Raw genomic sequence first — 14249 nt, 5'->3', positions numbered from 1 at the left:
CAGATCGATGTCGACTGACAGTCATTTTGTAGGTCTTCCATTTTCTTACTATTGCACCAACAGTTGTCTCCTTCTCACCCAGCGTCTTACTTATGGTTTTGTAGCCCATTCCAGCCTTGTGCAGGTCTATGATCTTGTCCCTGACATCCTTAGAAAGCTCTTTGGTCTTGCCCATGTTGTAGAGGTTAGAGTCAGACTGATTAATTGAGTCTGTGGACAGGAGTCTTTTATACAGGTGACCATTTAAGACAGCTGTCTTTAATGCAGGCACCAAGTTGATTTGGAGCGTGTAACTGGTCTGGAGGAGGCTGAACTCTTAATGGTTGGTAGGGGATCAAATACTTATTTCTCTGTGCACAATGCAAATAAATATAATTTTGACTATGTGATTTCTTTATTGATTTTTTTTTTATATAATCTCTATCTCACTGGTAAAATTAACCTAGCCTAAAAATTCTAGACTGTTCATGTCTTTGACAGTGGGCAAACTTACAAAATCAGCAAGGGATCAAATACTTGTTTCCAATTCCCTAATACAGTGAAGGAAATAACGCTTGCTTAACATATAGTAGCTTGCATACCTTCAAACAAGAGGGGCACTTTAACACCGTATATTAGGAGCACTAGACATGCCCTTATCTTTATATATATATCTTTGCTAGGCATAAAACTCCATCTACATATTAGTAAAGAGAAGTCATTTCTTGTAGTACCAGACAAGATGACCCAACACAGGCAGATCAGTTATTACTTTAAAGAATCTATTTAACAGTGAACGCAGGAGAGTGCCCAGAGCTCCTTTAAGCAGCCCTGAGGAAGATGATGTCATTAGAAGTAACTGGATGGGGTTTGGCAAGAGAGAGGTGTGTGATTTGTGCCAATTTAAAAGCCTGCATTGCTTTCAAAGATAATCGCCCTCATATGTTGTAGCTGTTGAGAACATGTCTGGATAATAATGTCATTAACAGAAGGGGAAGCATGTGATTTCCAGGTCAATCCTCACCCTGGTTCCATACACCTTCAGCATCCTGACTCCATCTGACTTTACAGGAAGAGATCAAATCTGAAACTCATCTGTATGGCTACCAAGTAAATAGACTTTCTGCACACTGCTCGACCGGCGGTATTTTTACTTAAGTGTAAAACGGTTTTGATTTTGTGTATAGAAATTCTAGACACACACACAAACTAAACTTTTAAAAAATCTCTTTGACATGACCTAGTGACACGTCAGAGGTTGTGATCGGCAATGGTGAGAGCACGGAGACACCCCCCCCCCACGATTGCTAAAACGAAGCACTTAGATGAGCGCTGTGCCACTTAGTTTGCGTTTGGCTGTCTCGAAAAGCAAACGGTGTACGGGCTCAATTGAAAGTCTATGAGTCCTTACACCGCTCACTCGGCAAGAAAAACCCATTCAGAACTTAAAGCGGCACAGCACTCAGAGTGCTGGGAGAACATCGGAGGATATACAAAGATATTAATGCAATTGAAGGGGCCATAGAGGGCTCTGGTGCAATAAGAAGCACTCAAAATACCAATAATTGTGCCTGGTTTACCAAAATACATCCTTACTACAGTAGCAAAGCCGGTTGCATACATGGTATCAAGTAATATCACATCTGGTGTCAAGGATACAATGTAAGCAATTTCTTAAGCTCCAAGTAAAGTAGTGCCACACTTGCAATTATAAAAAAGTAATGTCTACTATGAATTATGTACCATATTTGCCAATACTAGTGCTATGCCTGATGCCACACATATAATACTGCTGGTGCCCAAAATTCTAGTATCATGCTTGATACAAGATTAGAATATATAGATGTAGCAAAGTTTAATTTGGCGCCGATATTACGCTGCAGCAAGTTCTTACACAACAAAAGCCATTGAAAAAGTTACGTTTAGGTTCCTTACCAGAGTGTACTTAATGCGTTAACAGTCAAGTTAAAGATTGCAATATCTGTTGGGCATAACAATAAGCCAGTCAATAACAGCAGAATTATCATGATGCTATTTATATGTAGTGTGTAGGAGATTTTAGATAATTTTTTTTTTTTTTACAGAACATACCACAGGTTTCCCACATCAATTCAGAGAGTCTATCTGAGATTCATCAATGCAAGATGTTATGAATATTAGATAAATGTCCACAGCCACCCATAGGAACCAACATATGAAAACTGTAACACAAGGTATTATTTACGAATGCTCATTTGGGAAAGATTCTAATACCCTAGCTAAACTATAAGGTTATCTGGAGATCTCGGACAACATACCCTCATTGGTGTCCATTTTCAAGTCAACACTTGAGTAGCAGAGATTCCTACACACAATAGCTGATCATAAGTTCTAACATTATACCAAAACCAGAGAATGAGAAAAACATGGCTGCTGCTGAATGAATCAAAATGTAACTAGTCAGCACTAGAGGACTTCCAACGTTCGACAGGTCGGCAGAACCTGCCTCAAAATTTTCAAGGATTGTCTCACATGGAACAACTATTATTTCCAGGACAACAACTTCTTTTCCAAACATTTTGCTGGCAAATCAGGTACTGATTTATAGAAATGATCTAATTTTATAAGCTTGCCCGTCTTCTGTTATAAACCAAATGTTCTTTTGAAAGAGTTTTCCTCCTGCACAGAAGCAAAGTGACAGGCAGCTGGCTCCAGTTCTCTCGACTCACAGGTTACACTTACTTGGGATAATGGCATTATCACATGTGGAAAACTCGGCATCCGTTCCAAGACAAATGCAATTTACAGAGAAGAGTTTACTGGGGTATTTCAGTCTATTTTTCATTTCATGCTAATGTTCACTACATATTAAAACACACAGCAAACTGTCCAGAGCTACAATACATATCCAATTTTTCTTCTTTCATAACATCTGCAAAATGGATTCAAGCTACAAATAAAGTCTCCGCTCTATAGCCACCAACACTAGAGTTGACCAGAGACATTGTTGGCCAACGATAAATTAAGATGGCATCCATACATCAATAGGGGTAAAACAAAGTTCAACCAAGGGTTGGGAGAAACTATAGAACTTTGTCTTTTTTTCAACCGTACTATGTAACAGAGATCATCCACCATACGGCCAATCAATTGTACATACACACCAGTATAAACTGGCAAATCCAGGGCATGGTATCAGTGCTTTGATCTGCAGAGTATTCTACTTTGGCTTTATAGAAGGGGAAAAGTACATAGAAATAGTTAGGGCAGTTTCTCATGAACACTAGTAGTTGATGAAATATCGGCCTGTCCTCAGGTTCCATTGGTGATGAACACCATCCATACCTTCTTATCTCCTTATATATTGCATACATATTGGACTAATCATATTAGTTCATTATTTGGACCATGTATGGCCAACTTAAGAGCCAAATAAGTTTCCGCAGAGGACAACAATAATTACCTGCAGATCAGATATATTGGTATGCTAGAGTAATGTTGCATTCTTGGCCAAGGGTATAGTTAGAGGGTCTAGCGGGACATGTGCTTCAGGTGCTGGGTGTCAACGAGCCACTATGCCTGGGCCAGGTTATTTGGATACAGTGCTAGGGAAATGTGCTGAATCTTTTCCCCTGGTTGAAATTCAGCCAAGCTAGGACTCTGTTCTTAGCCATTTATCTTCTTTTTGAGAGCCACAAAAATGGTGCTTGTGACAGTAATTAATAAAGATGGTGAAAGTTTAAAGATCTTATTCCTAGTTCCATACACTATTTTCATTCATGTAGCAATCCTTTTTCAGCTTGTTAATGATGTAGCATGTGAATAGGTTTACTAGGAACTGGTAGAAATATCCCTATATAAATCAAAACATCAAGCTTGAATAAGGTAAAAATGTCCATTCAGTAATTTCGGTAATAGGCAAGACCATTGTAAAATCATAGGAACAAGAAAACGCTAAAAACATACAATTAAAAGGCTCTTCTGGGAATAACCTTTTTTGTTATTCATCTCCTGCAAAAACAATTATTGCATTCTAAGTATCCACATCCTGCCTTGGGGACAATTACATCCGCTTTGTGAGACATAGGTCTATATGGAGGGCAGGGAGACCAGTTGATGAGGTGCTTTGTGCGCTGGGAGCAAAGCCGCCTCTAACTCTCGACTAATTCCTCATTTTCATCCAAATTGCTAGACAGAAATGAGAGAAGGGTCTGCCAACTCTGGAAGGAGGCAGAGGAGGGAATCAGGAAAATGAACAGCAGATTTATTCACGCGCTGCCGCTTAGCTATGTAGAAAGTGTACTTCTGGCGCACCAGTGTGTGTAATAACTATCCTGGGATACTAAGAAACACATACATCATGGTATTCTTGCAGGGTTGTGTAATTTAAGAACAGACATACACAGGGAAACACAATTTGTAGGCTGTAGTGGAAAAGTGTCTGTCCAGGTAATACAGAGTCACAAACATATACAATCCAATATCAACAATGACATAACTTGTGGCTCCATAACACTATACAGTGAGCAGTAGGTTTCCATAAAAGCAACATATGACTTCTACTATATACGCATCATGTAAATCGCATCCACGAGTCATAGAAAAGACTCTTTATCATTCGACATCAAGGGGCCGCACTGAGGCCTCAGGATTTATTCCGTAGACGAATACGTGTATATTATGCGTTTTTCATTTATAAGATTTTCACATTGTCAGGCAGTGTAGATCTATTTGAACTGGCAAAATGACGACTTTTGGAAAGAAAAATTTGCAGCACCAAAACATTTTTCTGTGATCTGATGTAAATATTATACACTTACCATTGACATGGTCTCAATGGCCTCCTGCTTAATAGGAACTGGGTCAAACATCAGCATTATTGCATCAATGCCCCTTGCGTATTCTTGTCTGAAATCAAAGAACAAAGTATAAATACATTATCGCAATGCCATGTTACACTGAACTTTGGTATACAAACAATTTCATTGATTCAGGGAGAAATCAATTACTTATACCAGGAGTCATTCGGCCATACTCAGCCAAAAATCAGGAAAAAAACAAAACAAAAAAAAAAAAAAAAGGTCTTGGATCTTTTTTTCACCTACGTAACATTTAGGGTTTGTATATCCAAATAATTGGTTGTTCGCCATGGAAATCCATTAGATCAGCTGAAAAATCAATCCCAACTATCCCTATCTATATTAACAACTTAACAATTAAGTCAGAATATTTACCAAGATTTAAAAAAAAATGAAAAAATAAAAATAATGGAAACATTGTTCAGACTGATATTCGAACATTCACTTGATTTCTTTTTACAGAGTATTCTAATTGTGGAAAAATGTGGGTGTCTGCCAGCTCGAGGGGTTGTCCACTCTGCACTACTGCAGTCCACATGTCTTATGAGGGCATATGGATTCATGAATAGGGGTAGTCCACCCTCTCTTGGTCAAAGTGGAGAACTGCTGCAAAGAGTGACTTGCTCTAAAGGACTCAGCGTGGCCATGTACTACAGTCTCTGTCACCACATTATAAGTGGCCTATCTTCTACATAATGTGATCGGCGCTGTAATGTAGATCACAGCAGTGTTTTTTATTTAGAAAAACTATCATTTTTGACGGAGTTATAACCTATATTAGTTTATATGCTAATGAGTTTTAATGGACAACTGAGCGTGTTTTACTTTTTGACCAAGTGGGTGTTGGAGAGAAAAGTGTATGACGCTGACCAATCAGTGTCATACACTTCTCCCCATTCATTTACACAGCACATAAAAACACACTAACGCTACTGCAGTGTCCTGACAATGAATATACATTACCTCCAGCCAGGACGTGATGTGTATTCAGAATCCTGACACTTCTGTGATATTTACAGCAAGGCAAGCGTAATCTCATTTTAAATGACAGGTTACAGCGTAACCTCGCGACATCACGCTTGCCTTGCTGTAAATATCACAGACGCTACAGAAGTATCAGGATTGTGAATACACATCACGTCCTAGCTGGAGGTAATGTATATTCACTGTCAGGACACTGCAGTAATGTAAGAGTATTTATGTGGCAGCGATATAGCTATATCGCTATGTGCAATGTGCTGTGTAAATTAATGGGGAGAAGTGTATGACGCCGATTGGTCAACGTCATACACTCCTCTGTACAACGCCCACTTGGTCAAAAAGTAAAAAAAAACACGCCCAGTTGTCCATTAAGAAACTTATTAGCATAAAGCGAATATTGGTCATAACTTCGTAAAAAATTATCATTTTTCTAAATAAAAAAACTGCTGTAATCTACAGCGCCGATCATATTATGTACAAGATAGGCCACTTCTAATGTGGTGAATGAGCCTCTAACAATAGCTTCATGACATGTACGTTGAATGCATGTCATAGTAGCCGACAAATACATTGACCTGAGACTATAATGGCATCCGTTTAACTTCTACATCATGAAAAGTTTGCATATGCGCCAAACGTAGGTCAAAAAATGTGATGTGATTAGGGCCTTATTAATGTGGGATGGTGGTTTGTTACTATGAAAGTGCATGCTATATGGTTTGCTTGATAGGCAAAGACTAGTTCAAAAGCTAAATGTATCTATGTGCCAGGAAGAGTCGCAGCTAGAGAAGTTGGCAGTTTAAAATATTTTTGTAGAAGAAAGAACATTGGGTTCCTGTTACTCTGACATAAGAAGCATTAATAGTCCTTCATATCACTGCTCACTTCAATATTTAAAGATGTGAACGATTTACAGCTTTTAAGTTTCGTAGACAAGTTCAGCCAACGATGGCAACCAGATTCATGCATTGAATCTCGAATGAGGTAGGACCGACCACCATTTTTATAAAACGTGGGAAAATTAAAAGATACTGTAACTTCTCAATTCACTGAAGTGATATGAGTAAAATATATATCTTTATTTGGTAACTCTCTAAAAACAGGGGTACAATCACCACCGTGAAAAGCCCCACCGTGTGTGTTAAAAACGTATTAAACAAAATACTCCAGGTCCTGATTCAATTGTGAACCCTATATACCTGGATGTATCACAAAGATACAAAAATGGAATCAGCGTTTGAACATTGGTGTAACAGTGGTCTAAACATGTACATGCTAAACATCAGGGCAGAGCAGAATGTCTTAAATTTCAGGCAATCGAACTAATACGTCCTCCTAAGCGGGGAGGGGACTGGGATAATCTCATTCTGCGAAAAGAAGCTCAATGGATCTACAGATTGGAGTGTGTACAGCCAAAGGGGTTAAACGAGCAGACAAACTATGCCTGTTTTATTTGAATATGCATTTCCATCAGTTGCAAATCATGAGTACTTTTCAGGCAGATATACGGCCGTTGTGCCAAGTTCTTGTATAGCGCCTTGCATTATGCCATCAAAGCTAATAGACTTGGTGTTTGGGTTTAGCAATTGATTTAAGGTTCCAAGTGTGGTGGACATTGTATCAATCTTTCATGCAATATGTATCTATAGGGATGGTGTTTTATCAATGGTAGTCCGTTTGTGGGCCTGAGCTGATCCGCAATTTATACCCAAACTCATTATTGTTAAACTCCATCCTCGACTAAAAGGATCTCCTGAGCGGCAATGAGGTGTTCCTACAGCCTCCACTGCGCCTGCGCGTTCATTTGATGCGGTCAGTGTGACACTGGTGGTCACATGGTCAGGCATCACGAGCTTGGTGGGTGAGCGTGATAGGCTGGTAGGGAGTGCGCTGCCGAGGCCAGGGGGAGGAGTTACATGTACATAGTAACTCAGAGTCCCGTAGTGAAGCATGCCGCTGATATCTATGCGAGCATGCTTCCGTGGTGTACAGCAGAATATCTGCTGCGGAAATAATATCGCTGGCATCTTGGCCAGACTTATCAAGCTACAGACCCCTGACGATAAGTATATTGAAACGCGTAGGGTTGGTTTCAAGTGAGGAATTAGAGCGTAGGAGACAGTGGTATTGTTGTGTACCTGAGCATTAGGAGTTTTTGTTGCGGTAATCGCGGGCTCTAGTGTGTCTGAGGGTTTAAACCACTGTTACACTAATGTTCAAACGCTGATTCCAATTTTTGTATCTTTGTGATACATCCAGGTATATAGGGTTCACAATTGAATCAGGACCTGGAGTATTTTGTTTAATAAGTTTTTAACACACACGGTGTGGCTTTTCACGGTAGTGATTGTACCTCTGTTTTTAGAGAGTTACCAAATAAAGATATATATTTTACTCATATCACTTCAGTGAATTGGCAATTTCTTCATGTTTTGTGGGAGCACATATTATTTGTATCGGTAAATACAGTGAATTAATACTGTAACTTCTCAAAATATAGACTTTCACCCTAGCTTTAAAAAAAAGTAACATGAGTATTACCACACCACTAACCAATGAAAATAAATAAATGGTTTTCTGAAATGCATGAACTTTGGAAAATATAGTATATTACAAACCAGGTTTCCAGTTCTTGTCGCGTGGACCCGGAAGTTTGGAGCGGCCGTTCTTGTGGTGACACGCCATCTCAGGCACCAGGGGAAGGACTTTCCCCTCTCTGTGTCAATGACAGATAAAGGGGTTGGTTGCCTGACTCAATACAATCAGCTAAGACCCTGTCGTGGCTGATTGAGAGACCGAGAAGGGGGCTGACGTAGCTGATGAATTGAGTAAGGAAGCCAGCTCTTTCATTGACACACAGAGGAGGTCGGAGCTCCTTTCCCCTCGGAGCCTGTGTCGGTGCGTTATCACAAGAACGGCCACTCCGAAAGTCCAGGTTCACTAGACGAAGACTCAAAATCAGCCATTCGTGCAGGTTTGAAAAATAATTACAAAGTTTATTTTTTTTTACATTTTAGTCGGAGAACCCCTATAAGCCTTCATCCCATACAGTAGTGTTCGTTAGCCATTTTATCACAGGTCATTAGATTACTTGTTGTATGGCGCGGTTATTTGGTCACTGTATGTTGGTGTTATTAAAACACTCCATGTTGGTATTTACTTAGGGGTGGCACTGCACAGTATATATTGTGTGGAATACGGTGGTACACTGTATGACAGAACATTATAGGGGGCATCAACAGAAAGTTCTGCACAGGCAATTATCCAACATAAGGCCGGCACTTGACCTTCCTAAGTAGAGTCGTGTGTTAATGAACCTTCCCTTACCCATCTTATCCCTCCACCCCCACCTTTAGGAAAGACACGTGACACCGAGGTTGGATGTGAAATGGCCACAGCAGCCGTTTATTAATTTCACAGTTTTATCAAAACAATTTAAATCCGAAACATTCGGATAACTAGTTAGGAATCCACCAGAGAATTCCTCCTAATAATTCACTTGACCCAACATGGGTCAGAATCGTACATAACAATTTAACGTTAACATTAACCCGAGCAGAGGAAGTCCTTGAAGCCCCTTCAGATGTTCCTTTTTAAGAACACACCGAATTAGCCATCTGCAAACCACCAATTACCTCCAGCCGTAAACCAGCTCGGAAGCACCGTTCACCTCTGCAGATGGCTCCAACCACTAGAAGTCCACTTCAAGGGGATAACACCCGATGAAGCCCTCAAGTGATATACCGACCACTAGAAGTCCACTTCAAGGGGATAACACCCGATGAAGCCCTCAAGTGATATACCGACCACTAGAAGTCCACTTCAAAGGGATAACACCCGATGAAGCCTTCAAGTGATATACCTTCTACCAGAAGACCACTTCAAAGGGATAACACCCGATGAAGTCTTCAACCATGTACCTTTTTTGGGGGACGCATACCCCCGATGCGACCCCCCCACCATTTTGTACTGACTGGCCTCAAGGACTCCCCCCGCCAGCTGCCATGACAACAGAACCTACTCCGGGAAAAAAGGAAAAACATGTTAAATAAGCACACAAAACAAAGACAACACTCATAAACGGACGTACATAAAGCCCCACAGGGGTAACAAACAAAGGGCGGGAGGGTGGGAGCTTGTCTCTCCCTGTGTTACTCCTCCCGCTGCTTCCGGCTCAATGCCGCAAACAGCGGGAAGCTCAGCAACGGCCCCCTGACTCCTCCTTGTCCCTCCTCCACCTCCTCCTAACTCTCCCTCCAACTCTCCCTTACCTATTAACCCTTTCCCTACCAGTGAGGTCATGGAGGCTTCCCCTTAAGCCCTGCAGGCTGCGTCCAGCCTCTTCTTGACCTTCCTAAGTAGAGTCGTGTGTTAATGAACCTTCCCTTACCCATCTTATCCCTCCACCCCCACCTTTAGGAAAGACACGTGACACCGAGGTTGGATGTGAAATGGCCACAGCAGCCGTTTATTAATTTCACAGTTTTATCAAAACAATTTAAATCCGAAACATTCGGATAACTAGTTAGGAATCCACCAGAGAATTCCTCCTAATAATTCACTTGACCCAACATGGGTCAGAATCGTACATAACAATTTAACGTTAACATTAACCCGAGCAGAGGAAGTCCTTGAAGCCCCTTCAGATGTTCCTTTTTAAGAACACACCGAATTAGCCATCTGCAAACCACCAATTACCTCCAGCCGTAAACCAGCTCGGAAGCACCGTTCACCTCTGCAGATGGCTCCAACCACTAGAAGTCCACTTCAAGGGGATAACACCCGATGAAGCCCTCAAGTGATATACCGACCACTAGAAGTCCACTTCAAGGGGATAACACCCGATGAAGCCCTCAAGTGATATACCGACCACTAGAAGTCCACTTCAAAGGGATAACACCCGATGAAGCCTTCAAGTGATATACCTTCTACCAGAAGACCACTTCAAAGGGATAACACCCGATGAAGTCTTCAACCATGTACCTTTTTTGGGGGACGCATACCCCCGATGCGACCCCCCCACCATTTTGTACTGACTGGCCTCAAGGACTCCCCCCGCCACAGCGAAACAGGCCTTGACCACCTTAAGCCTGTGAGTTCCGCCACACCACCACCACCCTTTCTATTCCTTCTGCTATCGCCAAGCTCCAAAGATCAATGCCAACCTCGGTCAGATGAACCCCATCACCCCTCCAGAAGTTCCCCACTCCTGACTCCAAATCCCTGTGCCGCACACAAATGCCCCCGATTTTTGCTACGAAACGGGACACCGCCCGATTAACTTTTAATGCGAGCCTTATTGACTCTTTCACTGACCTAGCCAACCGCCAATGTTTCCTCGGGACTATGTCCGACCACACTATCACCAACTTGGGATAAGAAACCCACAAACCCAACATATCGTGTTTGATATCCCGCACCAACTCACGCAAGGGGCAGACTCCCAAGTCATCCCCACCCACGTGCAACACTAAGACCTCCGGAACCCTATCAAGCCGGGCCTATGTCTGGAATTCTGCCAACCCCCTGCTCCATGACATACCTCTAAATCCCAGCCAATGCACAACCGCATCCTGTCGCGGAATGCGCGACTGGCGACCGTCCGGGCACGTACGAATGACCCAGTGCACGTACGAATGACCCAGCAACCACACCAAACACGGAGGCGAATCTGAAATGGAAAACAATTAGACACTGCCATACAAAACATTTTTTAAGCGTTAACCACAACCTCATAACAAATGGAGCGGACATAGGACTTAACTCAGTTGGACTCCCAACGACCAATGCGCCGCACCCCTTCATCATCCAACCCCCAGCGCCCCGCTGCAGTTGCTGCGCCAATCCTGAAGGAATGAGATGAATATGAGCCCGCCGCGACACCAACCGCCGTCAGACATTCCTTAAATACATCTCCAAACTGAAACCTGGACAAAACGACCCGTCCACATGGCGTAACAAAGGCAAATCTGGAGACCCCGCTTGCGGCTTAAAAAACCCCGCATGCACTCTACTGGGCACATAACCGACCCCGGGAGGGCGAACAAAACTATCAGCTTACCCTTCCCTACTTGGCTAAGCAAAGCAAACGACACAGGCCTTCTACTATCCGCCTCCCCTCTACCTCGGCCCAACCCCTTCAAAGCCTGTAGCACCAAAAATTCCTTAGATACATCTTGAAAGCCTCGTAACTTGAAACCAAACGCCACCGCAGATATGAACCGGTTCACCTTTGCCACTGAAAACCCCGCCTCCCAGGCGTCCCCTAACCAGTACAAAAGTGCCACCAACCTGTCTCTATCCGTATTGACGTCACCCAACTCTCTTACCCACTCCTCCCACTGCCTCCAACAAGCAGAATAAGCACTCCACGTCGTGCGCGCCAAAGACCTTTGTATCAGTTGTTCTACGGGACCGAGACCAGATCCCAAAGATGTTCCGGACAAGCCAAACCGAGACGTTCCGCTCCCAGTGCCAATTGCCGAAACCGGTCCCACTGCGAGCGAGAAAGAGCATCAGCGATGCAATTCCGTACCCCCGGCACATGCACCGCCACCACCCACGCGTTCAACGACAAACATACCAACACTAAATGTCGCAACAATTGAACTACAGGAGGAGAGGACGCCGTGATGTTATTAATGGCCAGCACCACCCCCATGTTGTCGCAGTAAAAAAAAAAAAAAAAAAAAAAAAAAAAAAAAAAAACGAACCTTCTTATCCCTGACCCTGTCCCCCCAAATGGTTGCCGCCACCACGATGGGGAACAGCTCGAGCAGGGCCAGATTCCGCGTGAGTCCGCTGGACACCCAACTAGCCGGCAATTGACCTGCGCACCACGGACCTCCCCCGTAAGCTCCAAAACCGCCCGCCCCAGCCGCATCCGTAAAATTATTCAAATCACTCGCACTCCCGCCGTTGCCGCTGCCAACCGTCTACCAAACACCCTCCCCATTGGCATAATCCGGCAGGCGAAATTCAACTTCCCCAGCAGCGACTGAAGCTCCCGCAGCGTCATTTTCTTCAGTCTACAAGCCCGCCGTACCTCCAGCCTCAAAGCACCCAGCTTATCCGCAGGGAGACGACACTCCATTGCCACCGAATCTATTTCAATTCCCAAAAAACAAATCGTCGCTACTGGGCCCTCCGTTTTTTCTGGCGCCAAAGGGATCCCAAAATCCCTCGCAACCTTCTGTAGTGCATAAAGCAAATTACCGCAAACCGGCGAACCCCCCGGGCCAACGCACAAGAAATCATCTAAGTAATGGATCAACGAGTCGACCCCGGATACTCCCCTCGCTACCCACTCCACGAAGCTACTAAACGCCTCGAAGTACGCACAAGAAAGGGAACGCCCCATCGGAAGGCACCGATCCACATAAAAGGCCCCATTCCAAAGACAGCCCCAACAGCCGTTGGCTTTCTGGATGAACTGGCAACAACCTGAACGCCGCCTCGATTTCGGTTTTTGCTAGCAGCGCGCCCGGGCCCGCACTAACCCCACCGCCTCATCGAATGAGGTATAGGCTACGGAGCACAACTCGTGATCTATCCCGTCGTTTACCGACGAACCCTTGGGATACGATAAGTGTTGAATTAAACGAAATTTTACGGGCTCACGCTTAGGAACAATACCCAACGGGGACACAACTAAATCTTTTACTGGCGACTCAACAAAAGGCCCTGACATGCGACCCAACGAAACTTCTTTTAACAATTTGTCCGACACGACCTTGGCATGCGAGTAAGCCGATTTTAAATTCCTCCGCGTAACCGGAACCTCATAAGGAGGCGGGGAATAACGAAACCAACACGAAAACCCTCGTAAAGCAACTTAGCCGCCGCCCTGTCCGGATACTCATTTAGATAAGGGGCCATCTTTTCCACCCTCACCGGTGACACCCCCTTGACCAGCCGCGGAGGACTGGTTCCCTGACCTCCTTTTCCGCATACATTTCGCCGCCCCGTGTGATGCACCATTACACTCCGAACACACGTGCTTGAACTTGCACGTGGCCCCGAACTTGCACTGGCCTTCATTAAATTGCCAGCAAAACCCTGCCTTTCCCCCGCCGCCTTGTCCAACCTGACTAGACTGGCCTCCTTGGCCGGCGCTCCCGGGGAAGGACTGCCTAACCGGAGCCGTAACCCGTAACCAGAGAGCAATATCCTTCTGGTCCCACCGAATCGCCGGCCGAACCGCTTTTCGCTGACGGAATTGCTCGTCGTATCGCAGCCACGCCTGACCCCCATACGCCCTATGAGCCTCCCCAATAGCATCAAAATAACAAAACAACGCCGAACAATTTTCCGGCGCCTTTTCCCCTATCACACTGGCTAATATGGCGAACGCCTGCGACCAATTAACGAACGTCTGCGGGATAAGCCTATACCGCCGCCGTTCCTCCTCGTCCTTTTTACTCTCGTCCCGCTTGCTCTTATCCAAATTAA

General features: G+C 44.0%; 1 protein-coding gene across 1 annotated transcript in view; it reads right to left on the bottom strand.

Annotated features, from left to right (window-relative positions):
- The window catches only part of KLF3 (KLF transcription factor 3), a 64672-nt gene that overhangs the window by 12065 nt on the left and 38358 nt on the right, over window positions 1-14249 (bottom strand). The window contains exon 2 of the mRNA XM_075849576.1: window positions 4779-4866. Coding sequence (XP_075705691.1) covers window positions 4779-4835 — 57 coding nt within the window. The 5' untranslated portion in view covers window positions 4836-4866. The remainder of the gene's footprint in view (window positions 1-4778; window positions 4867-14249) is intronic.

The sequence above is a fragment of the Rhinoderma darwinii genome, chromosome 1 (assembly GCF_050947455.1).
Source record: "Rhinoderma darwinii isolate aRhiDar2 chromosome 1, aRhiDar2.hap1, whole genome shotgun sequence".
Lineage (NCBI taxonomy): Eukaryota > Metazoa > Chordata > Amphibia > Anura > Rhinodermatidae > Rhinoderma > Rhinoderma darwinii.
Note: the sequence above shows the minus strand (reverse complement) of the source record. Positions and strands in the feature narration are given on the sequence as shown.